This window comes from Eulemur rufifrons, chromosome 2 (assembly GCF_041146395.1).
Source record: "Eulemur rufifrons isolate Redbay chromosome 2, OSU_ERuf_1, whole genome shotgun sequence".
NCBI lineage: Eukaryota > Metazoa > Chordata > Mammalia > Primates > Lemuridae > Eulemur > Eulemur rufifrons.
Genome location: NC_090984.1, coordinates 6,734,198 through 6,744,861, shown reverse-complemented (window position 1 = coordinate 6,744,861; position 10,664 = coordinate 6,734,198). Strand labels below are relative to the sequence as shown.

Below are 10,664 nucleotides of genomic sequence, written 5' to 3'. Positions count from 1 at the left end.
TGCAGGGCGTGGCTGGCCAACGCGGACTACATCTCCCATCGGGACAGGCGCACTATAACAGGCCCCCCTTAGGTGGCGCCGGAGCATTATGGGATTGGATGAGTCTCAAGATGGACAACCGGGATGTTGCAGGTAACAGCCACCGCCACCCCTCGAGCGCCCGCCTGGGTGTTTGGGGCTACGTGTCGCCGCTTCGCCCGCCCGTCGGTCCTGCTCCGACCCGCGGATCCCTGGCCTTAGCCCCTGGGCAGCGCAAAGCGGCGGCTTCTGTACCTCCCCGTCTCCCCAGTCCCCAGACCCCAGACCCAGGTTGCTGGCCGCCCCTGCCTGATTTGCTAAGGACGCACCGTTTTCGTGAAGGCTGCCACCCGGCTCGGCCTTGCGCCCCGTTTCTGAAATAGCCGCCTTCAGGGCTGCTCCAAGCTCCTCTTCCCGATACAGTGGCAACCTTGGGCTGTCCTGCACCCCTGTCTTCGTAGCAGCTGCGGTGTGGCCTGTGTCCCGCTTTCTGGAAAAGGTGCTTTTCCGAAGTGCTCTGAGGCTCTCTTTTCACACTTTCCCACGTCTTTTACCCCGCTTCCCACAAGCATTGCACTTCCTACTCCCCCGGAATGGGATGCATTCATCCATTCATCAGATATTTAGGATGTGCTCACTGTGTGCCAGGCACCCTGCTGGGCTCAGGGGATGCAGCAGTGATCAAAACAGGGCCCTGCCTTCCTGAAGGTTAATTTCTGCGGGGATGTCGGGGATGTCGGTGCACCAAAGAGCAAATATTTACAAAGCGTGAGTTGTGATGATGTGAGGCAGTGGGTGGAGACTGCTGATATTGGATGATCAGGGGAGGTCTTTTCAAGCAGAAGACATTTGAAATGAGAAGATGCCAGCTGTGGGAAGGCTTGAAGGGCTAAGCCTTTCATATAGAGCATGGACAGCAAGTGCAAAGGCCCTGGGTTGGGATAGGCTTGTCCTTTGAAGAATGCCAAAGGTGAAGCAGAACTGAGAGGGGAACCATCTCTGACAGGCCCTTGAAAAATCAACTTCCAGAATTTGGATTTTTTTCTGAATTTCATGGGGAACCTTTGAGTTCTTTATCTTCAATGCTACCACCCTAGTCTGAAGAAGGCATCATCATTGCTTGAGCCAGCGAGCCTCCTGGGTCTCCTTGATTGCTGTGTACTCTCTGGGCAGAATGATCACCCAGTAGCCAGTATGATCTTAAAAAGACCCACTGGATCTTGTCATTCCACAGCCTAATATTCCCCCGTCACTTCCCAAAGCCCTTAAAGTAAAACCTAGATGCCCCATCCTGCCCCACCTCTGCCCATCACTGGAGCAGTCCACTCAGGCCATGCTGCACCTTTGCTATTCCTCAGATGTACCAGGCTTCTTCCTGCCTTGGCCTTTGTATCTGCTCCTTTCTGTGCCCAGATCATTCCCCATTTGGTTTATTCATGATGCTGGCTGCTTATCCTCTGGTTCTAGCTTAAATGTCCCCTCTTCTGTTTATTTTCTGGCTGCCCTACCAGTATAGGCACTCTAATTTATTACTCTTTCTGAGCCTTTTTTGATTTCTAGCAGAGCTATTATCACATTTTGCAGTTACTTTTTTGTTATGGGTCCACTGTCTCCCAGCCAGAAGCGAGTCCCACTTGGGCAGAGGCCTGGACTCTCTTATTTAGCACCTAGTACAGCTCCTGGGCCATAGCAGGCATTCTGTGTTTTCTGAATAAATGACAAAATGGACATATGAATCAATGTGAATGTCGGTTGCTCTCTGGCTTGCCACAGCCTCTTGGGGTGTTTGTGGCGTAAAGATGATTTCTGATGTGCTTCTTTTCCCTCCCCAGGGAAGGCTAACCGGTGGTTTGGGGTTGCTCCTCCCAAATCTGGAAAAATAAACATGAACATCCTTCACCAGGAAGAACTCATTGCTCAGAAGAAACGGGAAATTGAAGCCAAAATGGAGCAGAAAGCCAAGCAGAATCAGGTGGCCAGCCCTCAGCCCCCGCATCCTGGCGCGTAAGTGCCTCCTGGGGCCTGGATTGGGGGCTTAGCAGGTCACCAGCAGGGGGTTTTGCTTGTGAGAGCAGTCGGCATGTACTTGTTCCCAGCCACAGCCCAATGATCCAGGGCATGACACAGGTGCCCTCAGGAGGCTCAGTGTGGCAGGAGAGAAATGAGGGATGTGTGGGAGCCAAGAGGACGGCCAGCCAACTTGTTCACTCGGCAGTTATTTATTGCCAACTTGCTGTGGGGCAGGGGTAGGAGTGTAGCAGAGTAAAAACCCAGATTCCATCTCTGCCATTATGGGGCTCACAGTCTAGTAGCAAAGGGTGCCACTCCCACCCCAGAACTGCTGGAGGATAACATGAGGCAGTATGTTCCCAGGCACAGTGGCCACCATAAGGGCACAGAGAGGCTTTGCATCCTGGAAGCCTAGGTAGAGCTGGCCTGTTGAGGAAGCAGGGACAGGCCTGCCTGGCAGAGGGCAGGAAGAGAGAGCCCCTGTGTATTGGGGCAGCCTGAGCCGCTCTACAAAGGGGCTGTCCTGAAGCGAGGTGGGTGGTAGCTCAGGCAGGGTTTCCCACTTGCCAGTCCTGAGAAATACCGAGGGCAGCAAAGGTTTGAGCAGAGGGTGGTAGCATGATTGGGGTAACAAGATCCAAGCATTTCAGGCAGGAAGTTGATAGTCAGAGAGGCAGGCCCCTTCCTCTGGGGTCTCAAGTGTGACCATATTAACCGTCTCCAAAGCTCTGTCCCAGCTCCTGCGTTTTCTAAGAGACTGTGGCTTCTCCTTGAGGGCAGGACTTAGCAGTTATTCCTGATGAATTCGGGGCCCGGCACAGGGCATTCACCTCCAAGGTACTTAGGAATGTGGGGCCTGGGGTTGAGTGTCTGCTCGTGGGCTTGTGAGAGGACTTGCAGAAAACCTTCAAGTCACCTGAAGACAATCATTTGGCTGTCTTCCCTTCCCATGTCTTCGCCTTGTTTCATGAAGTTCTGATGAATTTCATATCCTGCTTTTTTTATTTTTTAAATGTAATAGAGAGGCGGTCTCACTCTTGCTCAGGCTGGTCCTGAACTCCTGAGCTCAAGTGATCCTCTCTCCCTGGGCTCCCAGAATGCTAGGATTACAGGTGTGAGCCACTGCACCTGGCCCAAATCTTGCTTTTAACCCCACTTTTAAAAAAATTATTTTAAAAAACATTGTGGTAAAAACACGTAACAAATTTTACCATCTTAACCATTTTTAAGTTTATAGTTCAGTGGTAGTAAACGCATTTATAATGTGCAGCCATCACCACCATCTATTTCCAGAACTCTTTTTTCATCTTGTAAAACTGAAACTCTGCATCCATTAAATACTAACTTGCCATTCCCCTCTCCCCCCACTCCCTGGCGCCCACCATTCTACTTTCTGTCTCTAATTTTGACAACTCTAGGGACCTCACATAAGTGGAATCCTACAGTATTTGTCTTCTGTGACTGGCTTATTTTACTTAGCTAATATCCTCAAGTTTCATCTATGTAGAAATGTGTCAGAAATTCTTTCGTGTTTAAAGTTGAGTAACATTCTATTGTCTGGATAGACCACATTTTGCTTATCCATTCTTCTGTGGGTGGACACTCGTTGCTTCCATGTTTTAGCTATTGTCAATAATGCTACTGCCCACCCCACTATTTATTTATTTATTTATGAATGAATGAATGAGATGGGGTCTCTAACCCAGGCTGCAGTGCAGTGGCTTGATCACAGCTCACTGCACCCTTAAACTCATGGGCTCAAGTGATTCCTCTGCCTTAGGCTTCCAAGTAGCTAGGATTACAGGCACATGCCACGACACCCAGCTAATTTTTTCTTATTTTTTGTAGAGTTGGGGTCTTGCTATGTTGCCCAGGCTGGTCTCCAGCTCCTGGCCTCAATAATCCTTCCACCTCATCCTTCCAAAGTGCTCGTATTACAGGCAAAAGCCACTGCACCTGGCCTTGTTATCAGTGGTTTTCTCAAGTGGGGGTCATTTGTTGCCTCTCTGTAGCCTGACTGTGTTTTCTTGTCTTTCCTTGTCCCTACCTCCTTCCTGTCCCTCCTGAGGAAGGTGCACATGATATTGAAGACAGGGCCCAGGGCGGGGACTGAGGGGTCCCCAGAGGGCCCTGCTTTTTAATATCAAGACTGGTTTATCAGCAGAATCTTCTTTCTCGTATAAAATAACTTTTACTGCTTTGTTTTTTAACTTTAAAGATAATATGTTTACGTGGTAGGAAATCTGGGAAACAGAGGAGAGGAAAATAGAAAACCAGGTTGGGCGTGGTGGCTCACACCTGTAATCCCAGCACTTTGGGAAGCCAAGTTGGGAAGATTGCTTGAGGCCAGGAGTTCGAGACCAGCCTGGACAATATAGTGAGACCTCATTTCCGCAAAAAATTTTAAAAATTAGCCTAGCATGGTGGTGTGCTTGTCGTCCCAGCTACTCGGAAGGGTGAGATGGGAAGATCCCTTGAGCCCGGGAGTTTGAGGTTACACTGAGCTATGATTGTGCCACTGCACTCTATCTAGCCTGAGCAACAGAAGGAGACCCTGTCTCTAAAGAAAACAAAAAAGAAAAAAAGAAAAACCAAAATCACTCATAAGTTAGCAACCCAGAGACGAGTGCTGGTTGCACGTTGGTGTGTTTTTCTGACAAATGTATTTTGAGCTGGGTGTGGATTGGCCTGGGCAATGTAGCAAGACCCTGCCTCTACCACAATTTATTTTGACTTAAGTAGGACCACACTGTAGATATTGCTTTATGTCTTGCCTTTTTGTTCTTCCTTTAACATTGTATTTGATTGCTTTGTCTAAAATGTTAACTTTTCAGGGCTGTCCTGTCTTCCGTGTGGTTGGCCCATAATTTAACCAGTCTCTTGCTGACTCTTTAGGTAGTTGCCATTTTTAGCTCATGAAAACAGATGCCTAGGAGGATAAAACTTAAAGGAAAAAATCTAGACCTGTGGGCTCTGTGAATTTTTCCCAGTTATTGTGTGCATCCATATTGTACAACGTCATGCTGTTTTAGAAAGCAGTGGGGGGAATTTCTTTTCTTTCTTTTCTTTTCTTTCTTTTTTTTTTTTTTTGAGAAAGGGTCTCGCTCTGTCACCTGAGCTAGAGTGCAGTGGTATCATCATAGTTCACTGCAGCCTCCAACTCCTGGGCTGAAGAGATCCTCCCGCCTTAGCCTCTGGAGTAGCTGGGACTATAGGTGCGTGCCACCACGCCCAGCTAAGTGTTATTTTTTGTAGAGATGAGGTCTCGCTGTTGACCAGGCTGTTTGCAGACTCCTCTGGGCTCAAGCGATCCTCCTGCCTCGCCCTGCCAAAGTGCTGGGATTAGAGGCATGAGCCACCAAACCTGGCCCTATAGGAGGAATTTCTTTTTTTTTTTTTTTGAGACAGAGTCTCGCTTTGTTGCCCGGGCTACAGTGAGTGCCGTGGCATCAGCCTAGCTCACAGCAACCTCAAACTCCTGGGCTTAAGCAATCCTACTGCCTCAGCCTCCCAAGTAGCTGGGACTACAGGCATGTGCCACCATGCCTGGCTAATTTTTTCTATATATATTTTAGTTGGCCAGATAATTTCTTTCTATTTTTAGTAGAGACGGAGTCTCGCTGTTGGTCAGGCTGGGGGGAGGAATTTCTGAGATTGGGTCAGGGTGGTATGTTTCGAGGTGGTATGTTTCGGAGCCTTTTCCGCTTTCCTTTCTGTATTTCCGTTTTTCTGCATTTCCATTTGTTCCACCATGAGCCTCTATTACTTTCATGACAGGAGAAAAATAAATTTGAATTAAACATATTTAGGCCTCTGGGTGTGCTTTTGTGTTGATTTGTTAAAAATAGATTTTTTTTAAAAAGTTAAACATACTCTTTGCAAAAAAAAAAAGAGGGAGAGAGTAAAATATGAAGTTCCCCCACCAAGGGATTGCTTTGGATGTTTTCCTGTGAACATGAGGTGCCCACAGAAGTGCTCGCTGCTTCTGGCTTGGAGCTGTGGTCCCGCGTGGGTAAAGACACACAGGCCCTGCCTGGGAGAGCTTTAAAGTCTAGCAGGAAGACAAACATAGGTTGCTGCTTCGGTAACAAATCGGTAATTAACTAACAAGGTAGGATAGATGCTGTGCAGGGGATAGCAAGAACCATCTTGTCAGGGGGCCATTTGGACCTGGAGGGTCAGTATTCAGGCAGAGAGAATCTAAGTATATGTGGTATTGCTGGTGTCAGCACAAAACTGTTCCCAGCTTACTACGCTGACGCCTGCTCTGTGCACTTGGTAGTAGTTCCCAGACATCTTTGGGGCCAGTTTTGGATCCTAGGCAAGAACACCAGGTGGGTGTGGAGCCGTGATGGGCAGGGCATCTGCCTCTCCACTAGCTGTCTCACCCCCTCCGTCCTCTGTCTTGGTTCTAGAATTGCAAACGCACACAATTCTTCCTGTGTTTCCAACAAGTTTGCCAACGATGGTAGCTTCTTGCAGCAGTTTCTAAAGTTGCAGAAGGCACAGACAAGCACAGGTGAGTGTAGCCACACCCTTCCCTTGCGCTGCCCTTGCATAGCCTGCTGGGGATCGCTGGGTACATTGGAAGTGACAGGTCCCACCTTATTTTTTGTAGAGACGAGGTCTCACTGTTGCCCACCCCTCCCACCCTGAGCTGGTTGAGCACTCTCATTCTGCCCATCCCCTTACCAAATACCGAGAGGGCAAGCGCAGACCCCTCCCTCATGGTGCTTACCCCGCAGAAGCAGAGGCAGACAAGACACATTTCAGTCCAGGGGATCGGGGCCATGATGGAGCCCTCCTCAGGGCTGTGGGACCCCTCCGAGTGGGTAGGTGAGGGTGAGTCCAACTTGGGGAGAGGGGAGGATGTGGGGGAAGTGTCTCCAAGCAGGGTCAGCCTGAGCCCACCAGCAGGGCAGAGCAGGCTTTCTGCAGACTGCATCTGCACGGGCGCCAGGCTGGCCTGAGACACCCAAGCTGCGTCACAGGACAGCAGGTTCCAAGGCCTTCTGTGGTGGAAGTGCAGGCTGGGCAGGTGGTTTATCACAGGGGCACTCGAATTTATCAAGAGCCACGATTGTGCCAGGGAACGCAGACACTCGGCGCCTGCCACGTCCCAGGTGCTGTACAGGCGGCAGTGCCTGTCCTCTCGCCGAGTCCTCGAGAGGGACGTTCGTCCCTGCCTAAATGTGTTTCTCTCTGAAAGACACTTGACAGTGCACATGGCATTGTCTCCACTCCAAATGTATAGCTATGACATTTGTCATTTATATTTATCTTTTTTATTTAATAACGAAAAACACCACAGGAAGCTGAAGTCCTTCTCTTCCCCCCTTTCTTACAGAAACCACTGTCAACAAATTGTTGTTTTCTGACAGCCCTGTTGTCCTCCTCTCACTTGAGGAGCAGGTGGCATTGTTTCATTTTTTTTTTTTTTTTTTTTTTTTGAGACAGAGTCTCACTCTGTTGCCCGGGCTAGAGTGAGTGCCGTGGCGTCAGCCTAGTTCACAGCAACCTCAAACTCCTGGGCTTAAGCGATCCTCCTGCCTCAGCCTCCCGAGTAGCTGGGACTACAGGCATGCGCCACCATGCCCGGCTAATTTTTTTTATATATGTATATATTAGTTGTCCATATAATTTCTTTCTATTTTTAGTAGAGACGGGGTCTCACTCTTGCTCAGGCTGGTCTCGAACTCCTGACCTCGAGCGATCCACCCGCCTCGGCCTCCCAGAGTGCTAGGATTACAGGCGTGAGCCACCGCGCCCGGCCACATTGTTTCAGATGTTTGACCATTTGCACAGATGATGGCATACTATGCATTTTTTGTTTTGTTCTACACCTTTTTTTTTCTCCACTTGACATGATATTTTTTAGATCTAGATGATACACGTAAATCTCCTTTGTTGAATTCAACTTTCATAAGCAGCTGGTTATCCTATCCCTCTTTCCATTGAGGAAACTGAGGCTTAGAAAGATGAAGCCGTAAGTGCAGAGCTAGCTTGCGGCACAACCCGTGGGGCCCCAGTCCCGCTGTCGGGGCAGGGAGCTGGCCTTTTCACGATGCTGCTCCCCGCTGGACCAACAGGCACCACTCCCATCAGCACCCACCTGGCATCTAGCTGGGGGCGCTCCCACACTACGTGTGGGTTCTTGGGGAGACTTGGGCCTGGCTTAGAGTGGCTGTTCTCCAGGTCTTCTGGACCTGGCTCCGCTGTCAGCAACCTAGGGGAGTCCCCAGCCCTCCCCACTGGGTAGCAACCCTCGTGCAAGGATTGGGACCCCTGTCTAGGTCGGGGCAGCCTGGCTCACAGACACAGTGGGACACACCAGGTGTGGGAATCACCAACCAAGGGAAGGTGGTCTGTGTCAGTGGCTGTGTGGTTTAAGTGCGTTGTTGCTATAACGGACATTGCTGGTGAGATAGGTGGTCTTCAGCCTTCATCGGGTTTCCTAGGGAACAGCTAGGAAGAGTTAAACCAAGGCCAGATTCATCCACACAGAGTGAGGAAGGGTGGTTTGAGTCCTTTGCCTGCCAGGTGTCAGGCCGAGAACATCCCACAGGCTGGCTCTGGCCAGGCAGCCTCGCCACAGACCATCAAGGGAATAGTTGTAAGGCAGGATTGGAGGGCCCAGGTCTTATCCAGAAGACCTGACATGTTGTCAGGCTGTGGATGCAGCACGGTTGAGGTGCCTACGGAGCCCCAGGCTTGTCCTGTGTGGCTATGGGACCATAATTCATTCCTCTCCGAGCTTCTGTGTCACCACCTGTACGAGGAGGGTTGCCTTGTCTCTGAGCGCTGGAAGCCAAGGACCCAGGCCCCCGGGGCCCACAGCACTTGGGTTTGGTGGGAAACAGGGAGATGCAGCCAGCAGACCCTGAGGGCCTGTATCCTTCTTTCCATCCCAGATACACCCCCCAGCGCAGCCAGCGCCCCTCCCAGCACGCCCGCCCCCAGCACCGGGAAGAGGCCCTTCCTCATCAGCAAGCGGACGGGCCTGGGGCTGGGCAGCACGCTGGGCCAGGTGAAGAACTACTCACACGCCAAGCAGCTGCCCGTGGCACACCGCCCAAGCGTCTTCCAGTCCCCCGACGAGGATGAGGAGGAGGACTATGAGCAGTGGCTAGAGATCAAAGGTGAGTTGCGAGGGGTACTACCCCTCCTTCCACCAGCTGATCCCCGGTCAGTGGGGCAAGCACAGCTGGGGTGTGGAGCACCTGGGGTTGAGGTTGGGGCCACCAGGCCTTGGGGCTCAGCCTTGGGCCCCCTGAGTTGAGGAGAACAAAGGAGGGTGCTGGGAGGGGCCTGGGAAGCAGCCTCAGGAAGGTCCCCAGGAACGTCACCAGGCATCAGAGCATGGCCTCCATCCTGGGAGCAGCGGGAGCCCTGGTCCACTCAGGTGGCTCATCCCTAGCCCGGGCGTGGGCGTGTGGCCCCTCTCAGGGAGCGTTCACTCAGGAAGGGCAGCCTTGTGTCCCTTCTTGTTCGCCAGGAGGGGAGGAGCGTCTAAGGCTCCCCTGCCTGGGCAAACACCCCCAGGCCCCTGAGGCTCCAGAGCGCCACTCCTCACTGTGGGTGACGTGTCCCCACCAGTGTAGGCCAGAGTCATGAGCCACAGGTTGGAGGGCTCTCACTCCTGCCCCGGGGAAGGACAGGCCTGGCGTCAGGGGAGCTTGTCCAGTCCCTGAGGCGTAGGAGGGTGAAGGCGGGGTGGCGGTGGCAGCTCTCCTAGCGAGTCCAGCCCCGTCCACATTTAGAATGAAACTATGACACCTGAGCCACGTGGAGGGCTAGACGGCACAGTCACGTCACCCTGACAGCAAGGACAGACTGAAGTGACCGTGTAGTTGTGCTGTGACAGCTTTGAGACCTCTAGTTCTGAATGAGGGTGCCAGCTTCTGGCTCTGTCTGTGCAGATCAGGGGCCAGAATGGAGCTGGGGAGGGTCCTTTCCTTAGGAGGTGCTGCTGGGAACCACTGCTTTACACGGGGTTGTGGCCCGCGAGGCCTGTTACGGCCTGCTGTCCACGTGGCCTCGGTGACGCACCTGTTCTGTAAACAGCGGCCAGGTTGGAATTGTTGCTGGGAACATGGGAGGAGGGTGAGGCCGGGGAAAGGTGGGTGTGGGATGCCCCTGGTGTCTCACAAGGCCCTCCTCGGGCCACATTTCCTCCTGACACCCTGTGCTTCCCAGGAGCCCAGGCAACAAGGGGAATACAGCTAGCCGCAGGTCTGGCATCTTAGCCTGGTTGCCAGGCACTGGCTGACAGTGGGAAATTCCTCCTGCAAGTCTCATAAAAGCTACGTGATCCATATAGTGGGTGACAGACTCGCAGGCTCAGAGACAGGCCAGTGAAAAATGCAAAAGCAAGTTCCACGTGGCTTGAAGAGGAGGCTAATCCATATATAAAAATATATTTTTATAGCTCTGTTCACTGAAAAGGCCCCGAGATAATGATTAAGCCCGTTGCAGTGAACATCCCTAGCGCCCAGATGGTGGTCTGGAGACACAGTTTCTCACTAACGGGAACCAGGACTTCTTGGAGAAATGGCTGGCTCTGGGTCGGGGCAGGAAGTGTATGAGATGATCCTGGAGCGCCCTGTCCCAGCAGATGGCAAGGAGGCCATCAGAGA

At 51.7% G+C, this 10,664-nt stretch overlaps 1 protein-coding gene across 1 annotated transcript in view; it reads left to right on the top strand.

Annotated features, from left to right (window-relative positions):
• The first annotated feature begins 73 nt into the window (after positions 1 to 73).
• Positions 74 to 10,664, top strand: part of SUGP1 (SURP and G-patch domain containing 1) — a 28,083-nt gene continuing 17,492 nt past the window's right edge. The window contains exons 1-4 of the mRNA XM_069477216.1: positions 74 to 132; positions 1,851 to 2,022; positions 6,444 to 6,547; positions 8,940 to 9,167. Of these exons, the coding sequence (XP_069333317.1) occupies positions 99 to 132; positions 1,851 to 2,022; positions 6,444 to 6,547; positions 8,940 to 9,167 (538 nt within the window). The 5' untranslated portion in view covers positions 74 to 98. The remainder of the gene's footprint in view (positions 133 to 1,850; positions 2,023 to 6,443; positions 6,548 to 8,939; positions 9,168 to 10,664) is intronic.